Source organism: Scyliorhinus torazame, chromosome 22 (genome assembly GCF_047496885.1).
Source record: "Scyliorhinus torazame isolate Kashiwa2021f chromosome 22, sScyTor2.1, whole genome shotgun sequence".
Lineage (NCBI taxonomy): Eukaryota > Metazoa > Chordata > Chondrichthyes > Carcharhiniformes > Scyliorhinidae > Scyliorhinus > Scyliorhinus torazame.
Window position 1 is genome coordinate 75,869,227 of NC_092728.1, and position 27,698 is coordinate 75,896,924.

General features: G+C 45.5%; 2 protein-coding genes across 6 annotated transcripts in view; one reads left to right on the top strand and one right to left on the bottom strand.

Annotated features, from left to right (window-relative positions):
- The window catches only part of mrrf (mitochondrial ribosome recycling factor), a 64,962-nt gene extending 55,842 nt beyond the window's left edge, over window positions 1-9,120 (bottom strand). For 2 of the 5 annotated variants that reach the window (XM_072488384.1, XM_072488379.1), the window contains exon 1: window positions 9,025-9,106. The gene's annotated coding sequence lies outside the window, so the exon portion shown is untranslated. Of the gene's footprint in view, window positions 1-8,932 lie in introns of all 5 variants that reach the window. The other 3 variants (XM_072488381.1, XM_072488383.1, XM_072488380.1) reach the window with 3 other exon arrangements.
- An 84-nt stretch (window positions 9,121-9,204) lies between these two features.
- rbm18 (RNA binding motif protein 18) overlaps window positions 9,205-27,698 on the top strand; it is a 52,681-nt gene continuing 34,187 nt past the window's right edge. Inside the window, exons 1-2 of the mRNA XM_072488385.1 lie at window positions 9,205-9,343; window positions 17,784-17,902. Coding sequence (XP_072344486.1) covers window positions 17,790-17,902 — 113 coding nt within the window. The 5' untranslated portion in view covers window positions 9,205-9,343; window positions 17,784-17,789. The remainder of the gene's footprint in view (window positions 9,344-17,783; window positions 17,903-27,698) is intronic.

Consider the following 27,698-nt stretch of genomic DNA (forward strand, 5'->3'; position numbering starts at 1 on the left):
CTGTGGGAGAAAGAAAAGTTACCATACCGCAGGATTAATCATACAATCCCTCTTCGCCCCCCCCCCCCCCCCCCCACTCGTCCCACCACTTTGTCCAAACGTTCATTTTCGTAGTCCAATCATTCCAATTTTTCTTCTACAATAAAAGTCCACGCTTCATCCGCCGTCTCAAAGTAGTGGTGCCTACCTTGATATGTGACCCACAGTCTTGCCGGTTGCAGCATTCCAAACTTTATCTTTTTTTTGTGAAGTACCGCTTTGGCCCGATTAAAGCTCGCCCTCCTTCTCGCCACCTCCGCACTCCAATCTTGATAGACGCGGATCACCGCGTTCTCCCATTTACTACACCGAGTTTTCTTCGCCCATCTAAGGACCATTTCTCTATCCTTAAAACGGAGAAATCTCACCACTATGGCTCTGGGAGCTTCTCCTGCTCTCGATCCTCGCACCATAACTCGGTATGCTCCCTCCACCTCCAACGGACCCGTCGGGGCCTCCACTCCCATTAACGAGTGCAGCATCGTGCTCACATATGCCCCGACGTCCGCCCCCTCCACACCTTCAGGAAGGCCAAGAATCCTCAAGTTGTTCCTCCTTGCGTTATTTTCCAGTGCCTCCAACCTCTCCACAGATCGTTTCTGGTGTGCCTCCTGTATCTCCGACTTCACCACCAGGCCCTGTATGTCGTTTTCATTCTCTGCTGCTTTCGCCTTCACGACCCGAAGCTCCTGCTCCTGTGTCTTTTGTTCCTCTTTCAGCCCTTCAATCGCCTGTAATATCGGGGCCAACAACTCTTTCTTCATTTCCTTTTTTATCTCCTCCACGCAGCGTTTCAAAAACTCTTGTTGTTCAGGGCCCCATATGAAACTGCCACCTTCCGATGCCATCTTGGTTTCTGCTTGCCTTCCTGGCCGTTGTTCCAAAGGATCCGCTGCAATCCGGCCACTTTCCTCTCCTTTTTCCATCCGTGTCCAGGGGGAACACCCTTCTGGTTTACCGCACGGTGTTTTCAGCCGTTAAAATTGCCGTTGGGGCTCCTATCAAGAGCCCAAAAGTCCGTTTCACAGGGAGCTGCCGAAACGTGCGACTCAGCTGGTCATCGCCGCACCCGGAAGTCTCATGGGGTGTTTTCAAGAAGCAGTTAGATATAGCACTTAGGGCGAAGGAGATTAAAGGATATGTGAGGAATGCAGGGTTAGGAAATTGAGTTGAATGATCAGCCATGATCATAATGAAGAATGGCTTCCTCCTGCTCCTATTTTCTATGTTTCTATGAACCATTGGGTCCATAATCATTTTAATATTTTTTCCTATTTACAGGTCAATTAAAGATTGTTGGGTTCCCTTTTATGTTAGCTGCTCATCTATTTCCTTGTTCCTTGTTTTGGACCTTCCATGTACTTTCTTTATTCAATTTGATTCTCTTCTATATTATTTACCTTACATTTATCATAAGTCTCATATTTCTATCTCATTGTAATTTCTATATTGTTCGTCATCCAGGGAGCTTTAACTTTAAAAGACTTTCATTTACCCCTCGCGGACGTGCATTAAATTTGTATCTGAGCCATCTCTTTGAAGATCTCCTCATTGTATAATTACTGATGGAAAATCTACTCTCTTTAAAAGGAACTGCAAATGGACAAAATAAAAACTGTCTCAATTCCATTTTATAATTCTAGCTTCAGAAGAGTGCCCAATACTGATATTGTATGTGAATTTTTCTATTTCCCACACATGTCTATCGGGGGATGTGAAGAACTTTTTTATGCAGCGAGTGGTAATGACTCGGAACTTGCTACCCACAAGGGTGTAGAAGCAGAAACGATCAATGATTTCAAAAGAAAATTGGATGAGCACTTGAAGGAAATAAACTTGCAGGGCCATGGGGAATGACCACGAGAACGAGACTGAATGGTCTCCGCGACAGAGTCAGCCTGGACCCAATGGGCCAAATGGACTCCTGGGTCGTAAATGACTCGATAATTCCAAGACATTCCAAAGGCTTTGGTTGAGTCTAGTTGCTCAACATATTTTGAAGGATTGGGCCCTGACCAGAAAAATGTAAATTGAAATTGACTGGACTTAGTTCTGAGAAGTCAGAGGCCAGCGTTCTAGCCAACTGCATTTTCCAGGCCTACTGCTACGTTGACAATTGAGTTTGCAATCTAAAAGTTACAGATAAATGGATGTCCTTGAAAGAAAGAACCTGCATTCATATAGCAATTTTTGCAATATTTTTGCAATTTTTACATACCCAGTCTGTCCAAAAGCACTACAATTAAGTTCCTATATTAAAGTTCACTTCAAATAAATCAGTATCTCTGGCAGCAGCGCACCACTCCCCGATGAACTCAATGCATTCTATGCTCGGTTCGAGCAGGTAACCAACAATCCGCTGGCGAGTGCCCCAGCAGCCCATAATTCACCCATACCCACCATCACAGCTTCCGAAGTCAGATTGGCCTTCCTGAAAGTGAACCCTCGGAAGGCGACGGGCCCAGATGGGATCCCTGATCGTGCACTCAGGACCAGTATGTAGAGGTATTCACGGACATCTTTAACCTGTCCCTACTCCACTCCGAGGTCCCCACCTGCTTCAAGAAGACCACCATCATACGGGTACCAAAGAAGAACCAGGCAACGTGCCTCAATGACTACCGACCAGTGGCCCTGACTTCAGTCGTAATGAAGTGCTTCCAGAGGTTGATCATGAAGCGCATCACCTCCATACTCCCAGGACGCCTTGATCCACTGTAATTCGCATACCGCTGCAACCGGTCCACATCAGACACCATTTCCCTGGCCCTACACTCATCCCTAGAGCACCTCGAAAACAAGGACTCCTACATTAGACTCCTATTTATTGACTCAACACCATAATCCCAGCCAAGCTCATATCAAAGCTCCAAAACCTAGGACTTGGCTCCCCACTCTGCAACTGGATCCTCGATTTTCTGACCAACAGGCCACAATCAAGAATGAACAACAACACCTCCTCCACAATAGTCCTCAACACCGGCGCCCCGCAAGGCTGCGTACTTAGCCCCCTACTCTACTCCCTGTACACACACGACTGCGTGGCAAAACCTGGTTCCAACTCCATCTACAAGTTTGCTGACGATACGACCATAGTGGGCCGGATCTCGAATAACGATGAGTCCGAATACAGGAGGGAGATAGAGAACCTAGTGGAGTGGTGTAGTGACAGCAATCTCTCCCTCAATGCCAGCAAAACTAAAGAGCTGGTAATTGACTTCAGGAAGCAAAGTACTGTACACACCCCTGTCAGCATCAACGGGGCCGAGGTGGAGATGGTTAGCAGTTTCAAATTCCTGGGGGTGCACATCTCCAAAAATCTGTCCTGGTCCACCCACGTCGACGCTACCACCAAGAAAGCACAACAGCGCCTATACTTCCTCAGGAAACTAAGGAAATTCGGCATGTCCACATTGACTCTTACCAACTTTTACAGATGCACCATAGAAAGCATCTTATCAGGCTGCATCACAGCCTGGTATGGCAACTGCTCGGCCCAGGACCGCAAGAAACTTCAGAGAGTCGTGAACACCGCCCAGTCCATCACACGAACCTGCCTCCCATCCATTGACTCCATCTACATCTCCCGCTGCCTGGGGAAAGCGGGCAGTATAATCAAAGATCCCTCCCACCCGGCTTACTCACTCTTCCAACTTCTTCCATCGGGCAGGAGATACAGAAGTCTGAGAACACGCACGAACAGACTCAAAAACAGCTTCTTCCCCCTGTCACCAGACTCCTAAATGACCCTCTTATGGACTGATTTCATTAACACTATACCCTGTATGCTTCATCCGATGCCAGTGCTTTTGTAGTTACATTGTATATGTTGTGTTGCCCTATTATGTATTTTCTTTTATTCCCTTTTCTTCTCATGTACATAATGATCTGTTAAGCTGCTCGCAGAAAAATACTTTTCACTGTACTTCGGTACACGTGACAATAAACAAATCCAATCCAATCCAAGAAGTCTTACAACACCAGGTTAAAGTCCAACAGGTTTGTTTCGATGTCACTAGCTTTCAGAGCGCTGCTCCTTCCTCGGTGAATGAAGAGGTATGTTCCAGAAACATATATATATATATTTAGACAGATTCAAAGACGCCAGACAATGCTTGGAATGCGACCATTAGCAGGTGATTAAATCTTTACAGATCCAGAGATGGGGTAACCCCAGGTTAAAGAGGTGTGAATTGTGTCAAGCCAGGACAGTTGGTAGGATTTCGCAGGCCAGATGGTGGGGGATGAATGTAATGCGACATGAATCCCAGGTCCCGGTTGAGGCCGCACTCCTGTGTGCGGAACTTGGCTATAAGCTTCTGCTCGGTGATTCTGCGTTGTCGCGCGTCCTGAAGGCCGCCTTGGAGAACGCTTACCCGGAGATCAGAGGCTGAATGCCCTTGAATGCTGAAGTGTTCCCCGACTGGAAGGGAACATTCCTGCATGGTGATTGTTGCGCGATGTCCATTCATTCGTTGTCGCAGCGTCTGCATGGTCTCGCCAATGTACCACGCTTCGGGACATCCTTTCCTGCAGCGTATGAGGTAGACGACATTGGCCGAGTCGCACGAGTATGTACCGCGTACCTGGTGGGTGGTGTTCTCGCGTGTAATGGTGGTATCCATGTCGATGATCTGGCACGTCTTGCAGAGATTGCCATGGCAGGGTTGTGTGGTGTCGTGGTCACTGTTCTGAAGACTGGGTAGTTTGCTGCAAACAATGGTTTGTTTGAGGTTGCGCGGTTGTTTGAAGGCAAGTAGTGGAGGGGGTGGGGATGACGGTGGCAAGATGTTCATCTTCATCGATGACGTGTTGAAGGCTGTGAAGAAGATGACGTAGTTTCTCCGCTCCGGGAAAGTACTGGACGACGAAGGGTATTCTGTCGGTTGTGTCCCATGTTTGTCTTCTGAGGAGGTCGGTGCGGTTTTTTGATGTGGCGCGTTGGAACTGTCAATCGATGAGTCGAGCGCCATATCCCGTTCGTACGAGGGCATCTTTCAACGTCTGTAGATGTCTGTTACGCTCCTCCTCGTCTGAGCAGATCCTGTGTATACGGAGAGCTTGTCCATAGGGGATGGCTTCTTTAATGTGTTTAGGGTGGAAGCTGGAGAAGTGGAGCATCGTGAGGTTATCCGTGGGTCTGCGGTAAAGCAAAGTGCTGAGGTGACCGTCCTTGATGGAGACGAGTGTGTCCAAGAATGCAACTGATTTTGGAGAGTAGTCCATGGTGAGTCTGATGGAACTTATTGAGGTCATTGTGTAGTCGTTTCAGTGATTCTTCGCCGTGAGTCCAAAGGAAAAAAATGTCTTCGATGTATCTGGTGTATAACGTCGGTTGAATGTCCTGTGCGGTGAGTAGGTCCTGTTCAAACTTGTGCATGAAGATGTTGGCGTATTGGGGTGCGCATTTAGTCCCCATGGCTGTTCCGTGCATCTGGATGAAGAACTTGTTGTCGAAGGTGAAGACGTTGTGATCCAGAATGAAGCGGATGAGTTGCAGAATTGCATCTGGAGATTGGCAGTTGTCGGTGTTGAGCCGTCGTCATGGGGGATGCTGGTATAGAGTGCCGAGACATCCATTGTGACGAGGAATGTTCCTAGTTCAACTGGTCCATGGGTGCTGAGTTTCTGTAGGAAGTCCGTCGTGTCGCGACAGAAGCTGGGCGTACCTTGTACGATGGGTTTCAAGATGCCCTCAATGTAGCCAGAGAGGTTCTCACACAGGGTCCCATTGCCTGAAACAATAGGACGGCCTGGTGTGTTGGCCTTGTGTATTTTCGGGAGGCAGTAGAGATCTTCAATGCGGGGAGTACGTGGGATGAGAGCACATAAGGTGCTCTGAAGATCTGGATCCAAGGTCTTGATCAGTCTGTTAAGTTGGCGGATGTGTTCCTTGGTCGGATCTGCGGGTAACTGTCTGTAGTGTTCTTGGTTGTTCAGTTGTCGGTATACTTCTTTGCAGTAGACCGTTCTGTTCAGTATGACAGTGGCCCCTCCTTTGTCTGCTGGTTTGATGACGATGCTGCGGTTGGTCTTGAGAAGATGGCATTGCGTTGTGCTTGGGTGACGTTCGGGGCTGTCTTGTGAATGCGACTGATGAATCATGCAGTGACGTGACCTCCTGACGGCTTGAGCATACATGTCGAGTCTAGGGCAGCGGCCTTCCGGAGGGGTCCAATTCGACTCTTTCCTCTTTGGTTGCCGCACCGCAGATCTCTCGGTCTGCTGTTCCGGTTCATTGATAGTCTGCTTGGGTTTGCTGTTGGCCTCTTGGGGTCTGTGGAAGAATTCCCGGAGCCCCATTCGCCTGATGAATTCCTCCGTGTCTGCCGTGAGACTGATGGGGTCCATTTTGGTGGTGGTGCAGAAATTGAGCCCTCTGCTGACGACTTCATCTGGTTGAAGGGTGTAGTCTGACAAGTTGACAATAGATTTCTCTGTATTGTTTTCTACTGTGGTACCGGGGGTGGCTTGGTTGCTGCTGGTGGTGATGCCGAGTTTCTCAAGCTTCCTGTTCTTGGTATGCATATAGGTGGCATAGTATTGTTGTCTCATCTGTTTGGCGGTGTTGCGCAGCTGGTCTGCTGCGTCCTGAGCGCAAGTTGAGAATATGGCCTCTATCTTGGTTTCCAGGTTGTGTCGTCTGCTGTAGAGCTGGCGTATGAGGTGGTTGAGGAGTGTGAGAGAGGTGCGACGGCAGAGTCTCTCAGCGTAGTCTGTGTTGTAGGTCGACTTGAGTGGGTTTGTGATCTGTAGCCCTTTCGGGATCTTGTCTGCTTTCTTGCATCTTTGTAGAAACTTAATGTCAGTGTCTATATGCGCGATCTTCCTGGAGATCCTCTCCACTTTGAGCCGGCAGCTTGCGGTGTCGATGGTAGCCATGATGTAGAGATGGCGGCGTTGGACTGGGGTCGCCGAGCAGAAGCTTATAGCCAAGTTCCGCACAAATACTGCTTGTACGTAAGTGCATGTATAACAAAAGAGTTTTTAAGAACAAGATTTTAAAAATCAGCCTTCCAATGAATCTGGTCATTTTCAAATAATCTAACCTCCATTTTCATGCCATATTTCTCAATCTCTCCAAAATCAGACGCATTAAAAAATTTCTGCAACTTGCTCCTAACTTTTAAACTTGTGTCTCCAGTTTGGGAGTACTTCATCGGTGAAAAATGTATCTTGATTGTCATTGTTTATCCGTTTCATAATGGTAGAGTCTCTGCCAAAGAGATGGGGTGCCAATTACTCGAATGGTAACAGTCTCATAACGAGGGCGTTTAGCCGGGTGTTTCTTGGAGCACCGTAAAACCCCACCCGATCAAACGGGAGTCTGTTTCCATTTGGGAGATTCGGGGCCTCGGCGGGGAACTTCCCGACGAAGCCGCACTTAGTCCCATTTTCTGCATTGAGAAGTTCCGGTGAGCGGGACACCATTCGACCCCCCCCCCCCCCCCCCACATGACCCCTGAACTTCCCCCAAAACCCCAATTCATCTATAAGGGGGTCCTGAGGCCCCCTCCCACACTCTCCTGCAACCCACCCAGGACACCCGCAGGCTCGACCCCAGTCATGGGAAAAATTACAACTTAGCACAGCCAGTCTGGAACCCTGGCAGTGCCCCTGCAAGCTGGCAGTGCCACCTGGGCAACTTGGCAGTGCCCAGATGCCAGGCTGGCAGTGCCAAGGTGTCCAGGTGGCAACAACAGTACCACGTTACCAACACCATGGTTAGATCGTGGGAGTGTATATTCGAGTGAGACTAGCTATCTCACTCTAATATGCAGATTTGCTAAAAAGTGACCCCCCCCCCACAATGGGTGGGATTCACATCACAATGTCTCGCAAGGTGGCCTTAGATCTTGCAGGTAGATCCCGGATAAAAGATCTCCCGGCATCTACCGGCCGCATCGCACAGCCTTTCGGGAGCAATGCTGCCAGTGATCTCAACCATTAACTTCCTTCACTTACTTCCAGATCTTTGCTTCTTTAATAAGCAGAATTATTGGGGTGAGTTCGCTCACTTGGCTGGTTTGTCATGCGGGTTCAATTTTCATATCAGCTGTGGTTGTTCATGAAGGCCGTGCCTTCTCAACCTTGCCCCTGGCCTGAGGTGTGGTGACCCTCGGGTTAAATCACCAGCAGTCAGCTTTCTGTCAAAGAGGAGAGCAACCTATGGCCCTCTGGGACTGTGGCGACATTTATATTTACTCAGAATCATCTTCATTGCTCACCTGTATGTAGTCTCATGGGCAACAATATTGTCTCAAATGATTTAATGGCCAGATCTGCATGCATTTGAATTATAATAGTCGTTACTTAAACCTGAACCGATCTGCTCAGCACCTGATATAAGGTAACAAGGAATAACATGCCAAACCTTTTATGTGGGAAAACGAGCAAGAAAGTGAAGCAGAACCACCAAACAGGCTAATCAACCATTGCTACAAATTTGTTTTACAGACCCTCAGTTACAGAAATCGAACAATTTGCATCAATTTCATCACCAAAACCGACTGGAATTGGTCAACTTTCTGATCAAACAAAACGAAAATAAATACTGTGCAACGCCCTGCAGAAAAAAAGGGAAATTCCCTGCTTTTTACCTACTGAGATTGTCCAGCATTTTCTGTTTTTGTCCCGTTTTATTGTTGGAGGCAAATGCCCCAGAAAGGGAGAGAATGTGTTTATGTGATGATGGGGAACAATTATGCCTTTCACTACTGCCCCATCTCATTTTGCATTTGAATTATGTGATTACTATGAAGCATAACGGTGCATTATCACATGGGCCTGGTCACAAGCAGCCGGTGCCTGTGGAACAGGGATGCCACTGAAGGGCATGTGGCCTGAAGCCCCAGACTCGAGAGTCGGACATTTCAAACGGGGATGCGTTCACCTGTACGCGAAGACATCTTAGCAAAAGTGGCCGTTCCTCATTGCGATTGTTGTTGCCATGGGGGCGATTGGACTGGAAGGTCAACTACCTACCCAGAGGCTTTCCAAGACTAGACTCTCCGCTCCTCCTGCACCGTCCACCCTGCTGCCACATCCGGGCCTGACGCCCCTCTCTGGTCTGAGAACTACACTACCCAGAGTGCCCGGCCCGGCTGCGTGGTGGAAGCGGTGCCTTGTGGCCGCGCTGCTGCATCATGGGTGATGTAGTCCCCCGGCGCGGGGGGGTGGCAGAGACCGGAAGCGGTGATTGAGCCCGGGCGGAAGGGGTGAAAGGTTAACCGTTGTCTTCACCGGATGTCGTGAAGAGGCGAGAGAAGCGGCGAGGGAATGAAAGTTTCACCCGGGTGGACAGGTAATCAAGGGAGGAGGTGGGACAAGCGGCCCTCGGCCAGGCTGAGGGGTGCAGACACGGGGTTAATAAGGATCCAGTCGGGGGAGGAACGTTTGAATGGAACAAAGCCCCCACCCCATTCCGATCGGGCACGACGTGGATGAGTGGATACCGGGGCCCAGAGTGATCCCCGGAGGCGGGGAGGAAAGGGTAGCTGCAGGTTTATCCCCGCCGTCAGCCAAGGGCCTAAGTCTCTCCCACACTCGGGTGTTCATTCGCCCGCCCTCTCCCCCTTTCCACGGTCCCGGGGTAATCACGCACGCGGGGACCCCATTTCCTGTATCCCGACAGAGGTGACAGTACAGAAGGAGGCCGTTCGGCCCGTCCTCTCTCTGCCGGCAAAGGCAGCTTCACCAAAAGTGTCTTCCTTTTCCCAGGTCCCCGCCCCCGTGGTGACCCCCCCTCTCCTCCCCTACCCCAACTCTGGCGACTGAAAGAGGTCCTTGCGCTTCCCCCAGTTCTGGTCTTTGGTGTACCCCCATCTTCCAGTGGTGCATTATTAACTATGCTTTAAACGAGTGTATCCACTTCTGCCAACTGGCCGACCTTTGGGGTCCACGCCATATTTGCTTACCTTGGTAAACCTGTTTGGTCCTCGCAATCTCACTTCAATTAGGTTCACAAGAGAAGAGGGCAATGTGCATATCCGGTGCAGACTTCAGGCAGTGCCTTTTGCAGTCTTCATCTTCATGAAAATGGAAAATCAAGCCTCGCACGTGTAGGTTGTTGTGAAGAGCAATTGCAACTGGGAGATGCTACTCCAGAATATGTGGCATAGCGGTTAGATTAGCATACTGCCTCACAATGCCAGGAACCTGGGTTCAATTCCAGCTTTGGGCGACTGCGTAGAGTTTGACTTTCTCTGTGTCTGCGTGGGTTTCTTCCCATAGTCCAAAGGGAAGTGCAGGTTAGGTGGACTGGTCATTCTAAATTGCCCCTTAGTGTCCAAAGATGTGCAGGTTAAGGGGGCGTTACTCAGATAGGGTGGGGTTGTGGGCCTAGGTAGGGTGCTCTTTCAGTGGGTCGGTGCAGACTCGAAGGGCCAATTTTCCACTCTTCTAACATCTGAAACTTCTCTCATTTGCCATAACTTCCCTGCATATAACACATGTGGGCTTTGCATTGGCACAATTGGAAAAAACATCAAGAAATTGTTATACTGCTTCGTTCCTGAGTTAAGTTTCTTCTTTGTAGGCTGTTAACCAGAGACCCTGGAGCTCTGTACAGAGCTAGCACTGCTTTGTCCTGCCCTGGACTCTTCTGAGCAGCTCCCTCCAGCAGATTCTGTTGTCAGAACCTATCCAGTAGGTACACTGGTTATTGGTGTATCTTACTTTTAAGGAAATGATCCATCTTCACGGTCTTCTTTCCAGCAGCTGGAAAATGGAAGGAACTCTGCTCCATGATTTGGCGCAAAAAGTACGTACATGGAGGGCGCTTGACGTTAAGTGCAGAGCGCGTGACCTTCTGTGGTGCTTCTGGCCGGAAGACTCCACACAGCCTCATTTATTTTCAGCAGCCGCCATTCTCAATGTAAAAGCCGGAAGTGGCCATTGGGTGCTTCTCCCTCGATCGGGACCAGCAGGAAGGGCATGACCGATTGCTTTGCGACCCATAGAATCCCTCCAGTACAGAAAGAGGCCATTCAGCTCATCAAACCTGCATCGGCCCTTGGAAAGAGCACCCTACATAAGTCCATGCATCCAACCTATGCCCGTAACCCAATAACCCCACCTAACGTTTTGGACACTAAGGAATAATTTGGCATGGCCAATCCACCCAACCTGCACATCTTTGGACTCTTGGAGGAAACCACAGAACCCAGAGGAAATCCATGCAGACACGGAGAGAAAGTGAAAACTCCACCCGAGGCTGAGAATTGAACCCGGGTCCCTGGAGCTGTGAGGCAGCAGTGCTAACCACTGCTGCCATGCTGCCCCTCCTGACACCTGCCTGCATTCCACCCATGGGTCGCGACCCGCACTTTGAAAAACCATGCTTTAAACTATCTTGATCCTAAGCTTTTGAAATTCTTTCTGAAGCCCCTCTATGTTGATTTTTTTCAACTGCGCCTTTTAAATACGAGGTCATTGACCAAAGTTTTCGGTCACCTTTCATTATGTTTCTATATGGCTCAGTCAATTTTGTCTGGCAGTGCTCCAGTAAAGCACTTTGGATGACCATTCTGTATTAAGGACGATCTAGGTTTTGGTAAACCGCCTCTAGCTGTCCCACTAGCAAAATTCTATGAACAAAAATGTATTACAAACCAAAAGGAATAATTTTCAGCATCAGCAGTTAGAGTAGGGGTTAGTGCGGCAGAGTAGATCGCCTGTTCACCCACTATAGAATAGATCCAATTTTTCCCCAGAATTGTTACGGCGCAGAAGGAAGCCATTTGACCCATCATGTCTGCGCCGGCTCTGCAAACCAGCATTATGATTATGATTTAGTGTCATTCCCTTGCCTATTTCTCATACCCTTGCACATTGTTTCTATTCAAGTAATCATCAAATGCCTCGATTGAACCAGCCTCCACGATACTTCCAGGCAGTGCATTCAAGACCCAAACCACTTGTTGTGTGAAAAAGTTTTTTCTCATCATATTTGCTTCTTTTGCAAGTCACTTTACATGTGGTGTCTTCTTGTTCTGGATCCTTTTTCAAACCGGAGCAGTTTCCTCCTATCTACTCTGTTCAGTGCCCTCATGATTTTGAAACATCTTCATTAAAGCTCCTCTTAGCCTTCTCTCCAAGGAGAATAGTCTCAGTCCTTCCAATCTATCCTCATAACTGAAGTTTCTCATCCCTGGAACCATCCTTGTAAACCTCTTTGGCAACTTTCACTATGCATTTGCATCCTTCCTTTAGTGCCCAGAACTGTACACAACACTCTAGCTGAGGTCTGACTAGTGCCTTGTACAAGTTCAACATAACCTCCTTGCTCTTGTATTTTATGCCCCAATTAATAAAGTCCACAATACTAATACTCAATTATTTCTTTCTAATTAAGGGGCAATTTAGCGTGGCCAATTCACCTACACTGCACATCTTTGCGTTGTGGGGGTGAGACCAACGCTGACACGGGGAGAATGTATAAACTCCACAGAGACAATGACCCCGGGCCGAAATTGAACCTGCGTCCTCGGCCCTAAAGTCCAGAATACTATATGCTTTATTAACTGCTCTCTCTATCCTGTCCTGCTACCTTCAGTGATCTATGCACATATACACCAAGGTTTCACTGCTCCTGCACCCCTTTAAAAAATGTTATCCCTGATTTTATATTGTCTCTCCATGTTCCTCCTACCAAAATGCATTACCTCACACTTCTCCACATTTAACTTCACCTGTCCACTTCACCAACGTTTGCCTGTATTTTTCACACAATTACCTAGAAAAGTGTTTAACTGACTTGCTAGAAGTCTTTTGAAGAGGTGTCAGGGAGGGTTGATGAGGATATGTGGGATGCATGGACCTTCCAAAAGGCAATTGATACGGTGCCACACAGCAGACCTGTGAATAGAGTTATCATTCATGGAATAAAAGGGACATTAGTAACCTAATACAAAATTGGCTGAGTGGCTTGGTTTAATAGATATTTTCCGACTGGAGGAAAGTTTGTAACTGAGATTCTATGATGTTGGGACCCTTGCTTTAACCGAGACCTTGGTGTACAGGGCACAATTTCTAAGTTTACATATGATACTTGGAACAATTGTGAACTGTGAAAAGGATAGTGTAGAATTTGAAAAGAACATAGACAAGTTGTTGGAATGGATGGATAAGTAGCAAGTGAAGTTCAATGCTGATTAATGTGTGCGTTCCCTTTACCTCAGAAAAATACTTCAGTACATGTGACAATCAAGTAATTCATTTGGTAGAAAGAACATGGAGAGACAATATAAAATAAAGAGTACAATGCTAAAGGGGATGTAGAATCAGAGGCATCTTAGTGTGTGTGCGCATAGGTCATTGAAGATGGCAGGGCGAATTGAGGGCATGGTTTATGAAGCATAAAATATTCAAGTCTCTATAAATATTCAAGGCAATGAGGTTATGTTAAACTTGTATAAAACACTGGATCAGCCTCAACTGGAGTTTGCATCCAGTTCTGAAGTGGAAAGATGTGAAGGTGGTAGACGCAGAAAAGATTCACGAGATGGTTAAAGGGAAGAGAAACTTCAATTATGTTGATAGATTGGAGAAGTTGGGGCTGTTTTTCTTGGAGAAGAGAAGGCTGAGAGAAGATTTGGTAGAGATATTCAGAATCTTGAGGTGTCTGGACAGAGTAGATAGGGAAAAACTTCCCACTTGTGGAAGGATCGGGAATGAGAGGGCACAGGTTTAAAGTAAGGAATTAAGTAGCGGCATTGTGAGGAAATACTTTTCCACATAGTGAATGGTTACGATCTGGAATGCACAGCCCGTGAGTGAGATGAAAGCAGGGTCAATCAAGGCTTTCAAATATCTGAAAAGGAAGAATTTGCAGAGTTACAGGGGAGAGGCACAAGCTGAATGGCTCATTTGGAGAGCTGATGTGTACACAATGGGCCGAATGGTCTTCTGTCTCAAAATAATTTGGTGATTGTGAAATTATATTGAATGTTAGCACCCCCCCTGTGAACAAATCCATCCATAGCTTCATAAAATTATTTTCTCTCCTTTGAACCAGAAATGTTGGGGAGCAAAGGATTTAGTGAGGGAGGAACTGAAGGAAATTAGTATTGTGAGAAATTGTGTTGGGGAAATTGATGGGATTGAAGGCTGATAAATCACCGGGCCTGATGATCTTTATCGTAGAGTACTTGATGAAGTGGCTCTAGAAATAATGGATGCATTGTTGGTCGTCTTCCAAGATTCTATAGACTCCGGAATGGAACAGTTCCTACAGATTAGAGGGTAGCTCACGGTAGCACAATGGTTAACACTGTCGCTTCACAGCTCCAGGTTCGATTCCCAGCTTGGGTCACTGTCTGTGTGGAGTTTGCACGTTCTCCCCGTGTCTGCGTAGGTTTCCTCCGGGTGCTCCAGTTTCCTCCCACATTCTAAAGATGTGCAGGTGTGGATTGGCCATGCTCGATTGCTCTTGGTGTCCAAACGGGTTGGGTGGGGTTTCTGGGATGGGGTGGAGGTGTGGACTTTAAGTGGGGTGCTCTTTCCAAGGTAAGTTCAGACTCGATGGACCGAATGGCCTCCTTCTGCACTGTAAATTCTATGATTCTAATGTAACCCCACTATTTAAAAGATGGTAGAGAGAAAATATGTAATTATAGACCAGTCAGCCTCATGTCGGTAATGGGAATATGCTAAGATTCATTATAAAATACTTATTGGCAGACCACTTGGAAAACACTACCAGGATCAGACAGACTCAGCATGAATTTATGAAAGGGAAATCATGCTTGACAAATCTCTGGAATTCTTTGATGTAACAAGTAGAGTTGGTGAGGAAGAGCCAGTGGGTGTGGTTTATTTGGACTTTCTGAAGATTTTTGATAATGTCCCACTTTGATTAGCGTGTAAAATTAAAGAGAATGGGAGTGGGGGTATGTTTTGAGATGGATAGAAAACTGGTTGGCAGACAGGAAACAGAGTAGGAATCAACAGGCCTTTTTCCAAGTAGCAGGCAGTGACTAGTGCCATATCACAGGGATCAGTGCAAGGACCCCAACTATTCATAATGTATATTAATGATTTTGATGGGGGAAATGTAATATCTCCAAGTTTGGAAACAACATAAAGCTGGAGAGTGAGCTGTGAATAGGATGCAGAGATGCTTCAGTGTGATTTGGACAAGCTGAGTGAGTGGGCAAATGCATGGCAGATGTAGTATAATGTGGATAAATGTGAGGTTATCCACTTCGGTAGCAAAAACAGGAAGGCAGATTATTATCTGAATGGCTATGGATTGAGAGAGGGGATTGTGCAACAAGACCTGGGTGTCCTTGTACACCAGTCGCTGAAAGTAAGCATGTAGGTGCAGCAGGTGATGAAGAAGGCAAATGGTATGCTGGCCTTCTTAGCGAGAGGATTAGAGTACAGCAGCAGGGCAGTTTTGCTGAAGTTATACAGGGCCTTGATGAGACCACACCTGGAATAGTGTGTGCAGTTTTGGTCTCCTTATCTGAGGAAGGATGTTTTTGCTGTGAAGGGAGTGCAACAAAGATTTGTCTGACTGATATCTGGGATGACAGGACTGACATGTGAGGAGAGGTTGAGTCAGTTGGGATTATATTCATTGGAGTTGAAAGAATGAGGGGGGATCTTCTAGAAACCTATAAAATTCTAGCAGCAGTAGACAATGTAGATGCAGGAAGGATGTTCCCAATGGCAGGGGAGTTCAGAACCAAGGGCCACAGTCAAGGATATGGGGTAAATCATTTAGGACTGAGGTGAGGAGAAATTTCTTCACCAAGAGAGTGGTGAGCCTGTGGAATTCTCTACCACAGAAGGCATTTGAGGCCGAAACATTGTATGTTTTCAAGAAGAAGTTAGATATAGCAGTTGGGGCTAAGGGGATTAAAGGACATGGGGCGTGGGGGAGTGGGAACAGGTTACTGAGTTGGATGATCAGCCATGATCATAATGAATAGTGGAGTAGGCTCGAAAGGCAGAATGGCCTACTCCTATTTTCTATGTTTGCTCCAGGTCCACCCCCATGTAGCGCACTGAGATCATTGTAAAAATGTAAGTCAGTGTAGGACAAGTTCTTTAACTTGTAAAGGATGATTCACTGTACTGCAACACTGTTATATTCTAATGCATGTTAGATTTGATTTGAAATAGTTTTCTCGATCTTTTTCTGTACTTTCTCAAGCTCTTCTTTTAGTTGCCTCCATTCCGAGACTGAAAAGACTAAGTTTCTTTGGTCTTTCCTCAATTCAGACTTAAGCCAAGTATCAGCCTCATGGTTCCCCTCTCTGTTGTTTCGAGGGTTTGAATATCTCTCTTAAGGATTGATGACCCACTTTACTAAGTATGGGGGGTGTCTGATTTTAGCCTGATACATTTTCAGTGCTATAGCTTCCAACTTGAACTTCATTGACTTGCTATATAATTCAGCGTTCCATCCACCATATACAATGGATATGAAATTGCCAGCTGAGCCATGAGAACAGAGCTGGATTTTTGTTTGCACCAACGCAGTAGTAAAGTTTGGGGTGGGGGGGGGGGGGGGGGGGAGAATTGTATATTGGCTATTTCTTAAATGGTGAAGTATACTACACTATGTAATTGTAGTTCCTTGCATTAGTTAGAAAATAATTTAATTTAACCAGTGCCTGATTTAATGCTAAAAGTAGTTATAGTAAGTGGGGATTTACTAAAATAATGAGCAGAATCAAGAATATAATTTGCGCTTTCTGACACATCATTATTTGAAGACAAATTATTGTTTTCCTGGCTCATATACACCAGAAGCTCCAGAAAGTGCTAATTCAGATGACAGCCTGGGTAGCTAGCAGAGGCAAATCTATATATGGTCCCAAGGCTGGTGTTAGGGAGGGGAAAGTCAGTTAGGATTTCTGTTTTTTATTTCTATCCAGTGTATTATGAAAAGCTGGCTTTGCATTTCAAGGGGAAAGAGGGAAATGAGAGGGGTCACATGGAGAGTAAGAATTGTGGTGATGCTTGTTACTGGAGAACCTCGAATATGGGGTCACAGCCTCAGGATAATGGCATTTAGGACTGAGATGAGGAGAATCTTTGAGAAGATGTGTTGTGAATCTTTGCAATTCTCTACCCCCAAAAGCTGGGATGCTCAGTCATTGAGCTTATTCAAGAAGACAGAGGTTGACAGATTCAAAGGAAACAAGAGATGGGGGTCGTGTGGGCAGATGGCGTTGTGATAGAAGATGTTACTGAATAGTGGAACAGATTCTAAGGGCCAAATGGCCTACTCCAGCTCTTACTTATTTAAATTCAGTTAGAAATAATTGTTAAAGTGGCTAAATTAGTAATGTATCTTAATGTATATTAGTAATTGAATCTTCTTGAGGTATTAGCCATGGTTTAGTGGTAGAACTCTCGTCTCGTGGTCAGAAGGTTTTCAGGTTCAAGTTCCATACCAGAGACTCAAACAACGTCATCTAGGTTGATATTCTAGAGCAGTACTGCATTATTTGAGGTGTTATCTTTTGGATGAGATATTAAACCAGTCTAAAAGATCAAATAGGTACCAGGAGTTCTCCCTGGTGTGCTGGAAAATATTTATCCCATAACCAACATCTCTTAATTTAGCCATTTTTCTCATGACTATATGTGGGGCCTTGCTATGAGCACATTAGTTGCCACGTTTTCTAAATTGCAAGGGTGACTACATTTATAAAGTACCTGAGCACTTTGGTATGTTTGAGGTTTGAGATAAGTGCTGTATGAATGCAGTTTATGCTTTCTTCTAGCAACGTATGGGGACTGAAAATGAATCTCTTCCATTGGAGAATGCTTCTATTCTATCTGAAAGCTCCTCACAGGAGGGACATCGACTCTGGATTGGCAATCTCGATTCCAGGTTAACCGAGTAAGTACATTAAATGTTGGTTTATTTTCCAAGTAGTGTTCAGACTCAAAATGTTGTCGTTCGGGTTGTCTTATGAGAAAAGGTCAGAGCGATTAGATTTGTATCCACTAGAGTTTAAAAGAGTACGGGATGACTTGATCATAAAAGCCCTTAAGATCATGTTGTGAAGCGGATGTGAAGCGGATGTTTCCTCTTGCCGGAGAATCCAGAACGAGGAGCGACTGTTTAAAAATAAGAAGTTGCTCATTTAAGACAGAGATGAGGAGAAATGTTTTCTCTGAGGGTCATGAGCCTCTGGAACTCTCCCTCAAAAGACAGTGGAAGCAGAATCTTTGAATATTTTTAGGCAGAGCTAGATAGATTCTTGATTAACTAGGGGGTGAAAGGTTATAGGGGGTGGGCAGGAATGTGGGGTTGACGTTGCAATCCGATCGGCCATGATTGCATTGAATGACGGAATAGGCACAAGAGGCCTCCTGTCCCTAATTCGAATGTTCCTCAATCAAAAATACAAATGATGAGCAGGATGAGGCCACTTGGTCTCTCGTGGGGTTGAAGTTACAATCAGATCAGCCATGAACTTGTTGAATAGCGAAGCAGGCAGAAGGGGCCAAGTGGCCTCATCCTGCTCCTAATTTGTATTTTTGTAGGTACATCTTTAAGCATTATGCTGAATTTTAGCATTCTCAAGCTTCTAAATGCACAAACCTGTTCAATCTTTCTCAGTTCCCGTACTATCCTTGTGAATCTTTTCTTCACTTCTCCAGTGCTTCTATTTCCTTTTTTATAGTACGGAGATCAGAACTGTGCACAGCATTTTAAAGGCCGCCTGATCAGAATCCTATAAATGCTTAGCAGAGCCTTACTACTTTTGATTTACATACCCCCAGAAATCCTAATGCTTTTGAGAATGTTTAGTTCCTTTACTAACCTCTGATTCTGTTTTTAATTATGTTTTCATGTGTATCCCTTAGATCCGCTCTTCTACCCCATTTAGCTCTGTAATTTCTAAGATATAATTGATGTATCTGTTTTCGAGCAAAATCCATCTCCTCACATTTATTTATGTTGAATTTTAAATCTGAGATCAAGGGATATAGGCCAAAGGCGGTATATGGAGTTAGGCCACAGATCAGCCATGATCTCATTGAATGGCGAGTCAAGCTTGAGGGGCTGAATGGCCTACTCCTGTTCCTATGAATTTAATTTCCCACTGCCAGGTCAGTTATTTGTCTAATGTATTGATCTTCAGTGTTGGCTGTACACCATTTCTCATGCAGTTTAGTATAATAATCTTTATTGTCACAAGTAGTCTTACATTAATGCTGCAATGAAGTTACTGTGGAAAAACCCCTGGTGGGCGGCACGGTAGCACCGTGGTTAGCACTGTTGCTTTACAGCGCTATTGTCCCAGGTTCATTTCCGACTTGGATCAACACGGTGTGCGGAGTCTGCACATTCTCCCTGTGTCTGCATGGGTTTCCTGCGGATGCTCCAGTTTCCTCCCACAAGTCCCAAAAACCGTGCTGTCTGGTAATTTGAACATTCTGAATTCTCCCTCTGTGTACGCGAACAGGTGCCGGAAAGTGGTGACGACTAGGGGGTTTTCACAGTAACTTAATTTCAGTGTTAATGTAAGCCTACTTGTGACAATAAAGATTATTATTATTATAGTCACCACATTCCGGCGCTTCTTCGGGTACAGGGAGGGAGAATTCAGAATATCCAAAATACCTAGCAAGCACGTCTTTCGCACTTGTGGGAGGAAACCAAAGCATCGGGAGGACCCACGCAGACACTGGGAGAACGTGCAGACTCCGAACAGACAGTGACCCACGCCGGGAACAAACCTGGGACCCTGGTGATGTGAAGCAACAGTGCTAACAACTGTTAGTATCTGCAGATTTTGATGTTGTGATACTTGTTCCTAAGTCCAAATCATCAAATCATACAGTGCAGAAGAGGCCCCTCGCCCCATCAAGCCTGCACCGACAAAAGCTTCTCTAAGTTTACACTAATCCCACTTCCCAGCACTTGGCCCACAGCCTTGAATGTTATGGCATTTAAAGTACTCATCCTAGTACTTTTTCAAGATAGTGCGATTTCCTGCCTCAACTACCCTCCCAGGCAGTGCATTCCAGATTCCCACCACCCTCTGGGTGAAAATTCTTTTCCTCAAATCCCCTCCAAACCGCCTCCCTTTCACCTTAAAATTATGCACCTTTGTTATTGACCCTTCAACTAATGAAAACAGCTGCTTTCTATCCACCCTGTCCATCACCCTCATAACCTTGTACACGTACAGCAGGTCCCATCTCGGCCTCAAAGAAAACAACCAAAGCTTATCCAGCCTGCCTTCATGGCTAAAGCGCTCCATCCCAGACAATATCCTGATTAATCTCCTCTACCCTCTAGTGCAATCACATCATTCCTATAGTACAGTGGCTGAACACAGTACTCCAGATGTGGCCTAAGCTCCAACATAACCTCCCTGCTCTTATAATCTACGCCACGACTGATAACTACCATATTCGCCTCCCCTGCCACCTTCATCAATACTGTAGATTGTAACTAACAGTGATGCCAGCACTGTTCAGTGTGGAACACCACTTTCTACCTACCTGCAAAATGAAAAGCTATTCTTTAACCATAACTTTCTGCTCTATAGCCCACTTGTTATCAATTACCTATTTGTTCCGTGACTCCATATGCCCTAATGTTTGGTGTGAGCTGTTTGATTTCATATTGTTGGTTAAATGGTTCTCTTTAGTGTTCACTAGACTTCAACGGTAGTAAGGTTCTGCTTTGAAAAAAATGTCCTAAGATATTTAAGTATAAAAGCGTTATCAAGTGTTATTCTGCTGCAATGAATGTTGGAAGAATGTTTCAATTGGTGGATATTTGAATATGCTATTACTGTTTGGTCTTGCAGCAAGAGAAAGAATGAAGTGAGAGAAACATATTCATGTTCACAGAATGTCTCTGGTGCCTCTCTCGCTGGTGGCTTCAGAAAAATTACAAAATTACAACATGATAGAAATTTGTGATTAAAATAATCTGCGGGGTAATGGATTACTTAATGTTATGCTGTTAATCTGAATTATAAATGTTTGCTTTTCTACAGGTGTTTAGTAGATTGAATTACTGTACAGAATAGTTGATCATTGCAATACTTTCCAAATAACTTGGGGATCTTGTCATTCATTTGATGTATGAATATTGTTCAGGTTCTCAAAAAGCTATTGTTGTATTTGGAAATATTTATTATATTAAGAAAAAGTTAGTACTATATTGAAATTATTCTCAGCTCAAAATGTATAGAGGTATGTTTCAGTTGCTATGGTGGACCATGTCTCAGCTTTTATACTTTTAAGAAGTTGTCGCAGGTCTATGTCAGAGTAAACTAGCATTGTTCCTTGGGGTACAATCACTGGTGGTGATTGATTTAGCATATGTGGTTGACTGCTGTTTTATTGCTTTCGGTGTTTGAGATATTATTGTTTTGAAAGAAGCCTTGACTCTAATGGCAAAAAAGTTTGAATAGTTGTAATAGTGCCAGGCGGAAAGCCAGAGGAAGAGGAAAGAGAGAGAATTGGGAAGGCTGCTGTTGTGACTCACGTTCACATCAGTTGTCAGGAAATAGAAGGCAAACTTGGCCAGCAGTAATGTGCATGACCACTCCTTTCTGGGCAGCTGGAGCTTGTTAATTGTGACTGCTGTCACTCTAAAGTCTGCTTTGGAGGATATAATGAGTGTTTGGATCCTTTGTTGGTCCTTTTCCAAAGCCTCAAATCACCACCTAGATGAAAAGATGACCAAAATTGGATGCAGTGTTCTAAATGTGGGGCGGGATTCTGTGATCCTGAGGTTAAGTGTTGATGCTGTCGCGTTTCTCGATGGCATCAACACTGCCTCAGGATCAGCAATTCTGGCTCCTACAGGGGGCCAGCACGGCACTGGAGCGATTCACGCCGCTCCAGCAGCTGATCCCGTCGTCAACTGGGCGCCGCGGGGTCCGCGCATGCGCAGTGGCACCGGCACCAACGCGCGCATGCGCAGTGTCTCCCTTCAACGCGCCGGCCCCGACGCAGCATGGGCAGGAGTACAGGGGCTGGCGCGGAAGAAAGGAGGCCCCCAGCCAGAGAGGCCGGACCACCGATCGATCGGTGGGCCCCGTTCGCGGGTCAGGCCAAATCGGAGGGCCACCCCCTGACCCTTCCCACGTCGAGTTCCCGCCGGCTGAGAGGAGGTATGGACGGCGCCGGCGGGACTTCTCGTTTTTACGATGGCCGCTCAGCCCATCCCGGGAATCGGCAGACTGGCCACGTAGAGCGGCCCCCTACCGGTGCCGCGCCAACCACGCCAGCGCCAATGGCGCCGATTCTCCACTCTGCGGAGAATCGTGTGGCGTGGCGCGATCCCCGTCGGTCACAGGGATTCTCCGGGCTGGCCCCAGGCTGAGAGATCCCGCCCGTGATCTAACTGAAGTCTATACAAATCCTGTTTTATTTTAAATAGTCCTGTTAAATAGATTAATTCCTCATTTGCATGGGCTATGGCTTCTTGACATTGGCCTTGACCTATAATGCAAACTATTCTGAACTATAATTACCTAACCGATTTAGGCCTGTTTTTCCATGTGAACTGGAGGTAAACTTGGTGTTAGTCCAACCACATGCAGGACATTGCCCTTAACTACTTTAAATGCCATTTGCTAGAGTTTGCCCCATTCTCACAATGCATCTAAATCTCCTTGCAGAAATTTGTTCTCCTCCATAGTCCTAGCACTTAAATTGTTTTCTCATTCATGAAATTGCAGGCCATTTCCTACAATGGACCTAACACCGATTCCTGTGCATCAACACTAGTAATTGACCTCCAATCAAACCCATGACCGTTCTTAACTTTCTGCCTGTGGAGATGCAGCCCATTCCTATTCCACTCTAGCCACATGGGCTAGGCCATACATAATATTTTACGTTAGCCTTGTGCTTTGTCACCATATCATTATCCTGTGAAAACCATCTTTTACATGTTAACAACTCAAAATCTTTCAAACTTTGAAAAGCTCCAGTAGATTTCCCCCATTATCATTCTCTGTTCAGCTGCAGGGAAATCTTTCTTCATACATGGATTAACAATTCAGTAAATCTACATTGTAACCTTTCCATTTCTGTGATATCCTTATAAATAGGTGCCCAAAACAAATATGACTGGTCTAATTTAAAAAAAATTTTAGAGTATCCAATTCTATTTTTTTCCAATTAAGAGGCAATTCAACGTGGTCAATTTGCCTACCCTGCCCATCTTTTGATTTGTGGGGGTGAAGCCCATGCAGACACTGGAAGAATGTGCAAACTCCACACGGACAGTGACCCGGGGCCGTGATTGAACCCAGTCCTCGGTACCATGAGGCAGCAGAGCTAGCCACCGTGCCGCCCCTCTCAACTTTGGTCTAATTGACATACTGCACAAATTCAACCTCACCACAAGCTTTTATTCAATATCTCTGTATATACCTGTGATCCCATTTGCTGCCTTTCATTTTTCTTGCCTACAAATATTTAAAGTTTGCCTGCACCCTAAATGTTTGTTTCTCCAACGTGTTAAGAACCTTGCTGCTTGGGGTATATTAACTTTTACTACATATCTACATCTGTCACATATCTTCTCACTTTATCAACTTGTCTGTTCTCCTGCAATGCTGCATTCTTCTTCACAATCTTCAATGGCCCCTAATTTCTATACTATTCCTCATTCCCAAGTCAAAATAATTTGGATATAAATAGAAAGAAAAAGCAGGCCCAGACAGATTATTGTGGCAAATGGTTACCCACATCCTGCCAATCTGAAAAGCATTTATTTATCCACCCCTCCCATTCCCATTTTCCCATAACTTTCTTTCCACGTAGCTACATTTCCCTTAATGCTACATAGCTTCATTTTCACAGCATTTTTTTAATGGGACAGTTTACCCTGTGCCTTCTGAGAGCTTATATTTCTAATGGCCTTTTTTCTGTAAATAATTTCTGTAAAATGTCACACATGAAGCACACCAGCAATGTGTTGTGACCGTGGCTCTCTTTTTCCCCTCTTCTCATTTCCCTCACCCAATGCAGAGTGCCAGAGCCGGTTTTGGCACCTGAACTATTGGGTTTATAGTGAAATTATTGAGACTAGCAAAATTGGAATGAACCTGTAACAATTCTAATGCCATGCCAGTACTGTTCTGATTATGTCATCAGGTGATCTTGCCAAGACAGAAAGGGCTTTTCAAAAACAAAGACAGAAATGAATTTTTCTGGCTAAATGATGAAGAATAGCGGCACATCAAATGCTTGCCAAAGCTATTAATACATTTGTAAGAAACAGAAGTGTGATTTTGGCTCTCCTTTGGAAGTAAACAGCATCCCAAAAATCCTTTTTTTTTTTAATCCTGCTTTAAGAATTTCCCAGGTGTCAGCATGAGTTTGACTTCACTCCTGAAAAGGCTCATTGCATCTAATAATTGTACGGGGCAGCACGGTAGCATTGTGGATAGCACAATTGCTTCACAGCTCCAGGGTCCCAGGTTCGATTCCGGCTTGGGACACTGTCTGTGCGGAGTCTGCACATCCTCCCCGTGTGTGCGTGGGTTTCCTCCGGGTGCTCCGGTTTCCTCCCACAGTCCAAAGATGTGCGGGTTAGGTGGATTGGTCATGATAAATTGCCCTTAGTGTCCAAAATTGCCCTTAGTGTTGGGTGGGGTTACTGGGTTATGGGGATAGGGTGGAGGTGCTGAACTTGGGTAGGGTGCTCTTTCCAAGAGCCGGTGCAGACTCGATGGGCCGAATGGCCTCCTTCGGCACTGTAAATTCTATGAATTGTGTGGTGTGGACCTCAGCCATGTGGACCAAGAAGGTTCCAGAACAAATCTCAAGCGTCTTCTGGATTATCCAACCACCAGAAAGCAGCAGCGCATCCTACCTGTGGTGGAATTATCTCAAATTGGATAAAGAGTTTAGAAAGAAAATAAAGTTACAACAGACGTGTTCCAGAAAATATTTCCACACCGGTTGTTATTGAAGTATGAAGATGAGAACTTGAGATTTTCTCGAATAAAGCATATATTCCAAACATAGATATTACAATTGTGTTCAGCATGAACCCAAATACAACAGGGTTCATTTGAAGCTGGCAATCTGAATATGCTCAACAATGTTCTAGTACACCCAAATTTTAGGTCTTTTGTAGCTTTTCATGCTAAACTCTCAACTTCTGTATTCATTTGCACTAGTTTTTGAATAGTTGCAGTTTCTAAGCAACCTGTAATCAAGATAGTAGTATCTATTTTTCTACATTTTGTCAGGTGGACTGAAGTAGGGGCTGGTTTAGCACACTTGGCTAAATAGCTGGCTTTTAAAGCAGGCCAGCAGCATGGTTCAATTCCCATGCCAGCCTCCCCGAACAGGCGCCGGAATGTGGCGACTAGGGACTTTTCACAGTAACTTCATTGAAGCCTACTTGTGACAAGCGATTTTCATTTTCATATACCTGCATTGACATAGCGCCATTATCATCCCAGAGCATTCTAAAGTACTGCATAGCCACTTAAATATTTTTTGAAGTGTAATCACTGTTGCGATGTAGGGAAATAAGGCAGATAATTTGCTTGCAGCAATAAATGATCAGATAATTTACTTTTGGTAGTTTGGGGATTAAATGTTCGTCAAGGTTCTGGGAGAAGCAGTCCTCTTTTAAGTTTTATATTTAATAAATTTTTCTGACTTGAGTTGACTAGCCTCACTGTCGATTTATTTCGCAAGTTAAAGCTCCTTTCAAGTTCCTTAGAAATAATAGGGCACTACAGACCATTTAGACTGGCACCAGTCATCAGGAAAGTGATGGAATCTGTTATTAAGGATGTCTTAAGACTGCACTTAGGAAAACATAGTATGATGAGAACAAGTCAATATGGTTTTGCAAAAGGGAATCCTGGTTCGCAAATTTATTAGGATTTGAGGATGTAGCCAGGGGCAACCAGTAGATGTTGTATGCTTGGATTTCCAGAAGGTAGTTAATAAAATGCACACAAAACGTTAATATGCAAGCTGAGAACTCATTTGTTGGGGTAATGTATTAGCTTGGATGGAAAATTGGCTAACAGGCATAAAAGCAAAGAGTAGGAATTGTTGTGAGCTCCACTAATGTTCGATGCAGAAGGGAAACTTGTAGGGACGGAAGTAGGGTGGGGCCTCTGGAGCAAAAGGACTGAACAGGGCCAATTCCACCACCTCCTGCACACTGCTAACCCTCATGCAGCTTAAGGTGGTGCTCAGAGCACACCTGACAAGAACCCTAGTGAGCAGGTTCTTCTCGGAGTGGAGGACAAATGTGAACGGTAACCGGGATGCCCAGCCAACCTCGGCCATATGTTCTGGGCCTGCCCCAGACTTGGCGGGTTCTGGACAGCCTTCTTCGAGACTATATGCAAGGTTGTAGGGTGAGGGTGGAGCCATGCCCGTGAGTGACAGTCTTCGGGGTATCGGACCAGCCAGAACGTCATATGGGGAAGAGGGCCAACGCCCTTGCATTTGCTTCCCTAATCGTCCGCCGGAGAATCCTGCTTGGCTGGTGAACAGCACCATCCACAGCTGCGGACTGGCTGGCAGACCTATTGGAATTTTTCCATCTGTAGAAAGTGCACATCGGAAGATGGCTTCCACAAAGTGTGGGGGCATTCGTCAAGACCTGTTTGAATCCAACAACGGGTCGAACAGTGGGATGGGGGGGTGGGGGGGGGGGGGGGGGGGGGGGGGGCTAGGTGCACAGGAACCACCAGGGCCACAGAAAGCAGACAGGAACAGGGGGGGTGGGTGGCACAGGAGGGATAGACCCAAGGAAATGCCGAAGGAGAGTCCAAGGAGATCAGAGGGGCCCTCACTATAAGAATAAAACAAACGGCAGTACAAACCATCTACTGTGAAAAGAAGCCATGATGTGGAGATGCCGGCGATGGACTGGGGTGAGCACAGTAAGAAGTTTTACAACACCAGGTTAAAGTCCAACAGGTTTGTTTCGATGTCACTAGCTTTCGGAGCGCTGCTCTTTCCTCAGGTGAATGAAGAGGTATGCTCCAGAAACATATATATAGACAGATTCAAAGATGCCAGACAATGCTTGGAATGCGAGCATTAGCAGGTGATTATCTTGTCTGCTTTCTTGCATCTTTGTAGAAACTTAATGTCAGTGTCTATATGCGCGATCTTCCTGGAGATCCTCTCCACTTTGAGCCTATATATATGTTTCTGGAGCATACCTCTTCATTAACCTGAGGAAGGAGCAGCGCTCCGAAAGCTTCTTACTGTGAAAAGAAGGACCTCGGATAGGACCCGGAGACAGCAGTAAGGGGAGGGGGGTGCAAAGGGGAGTGCCAAAAGGAACAACGTGTAAATTCTAATCGTTTCCTCCATTTCTTGCACAGTGTAAAAATGCAAACTTTAATAAAAATATTTTGTTTTAAAAAGAAGGGAATCTTTGAACGCTGGTTCTTCACTTTTTGCAACTTGGGAAAAATGTGAGAAAAGAGATAGAATGCAGTGAGGAATGGGTCAATTTTGTTGTTATTAAACTCAAAACAAACATCGGCCCACGATGTTGTGCCGAACCTTTGTCCTAGATTAATCAGATATTATCATTGAATTTACAGTGCAGAATTATTCATTCATAATTCACAATTAACTACAATAATGGTTACATAGACCATATACTTAGATTTGGATTGGGGATTAATTTATCTACTTTCCTAAATTCTGAG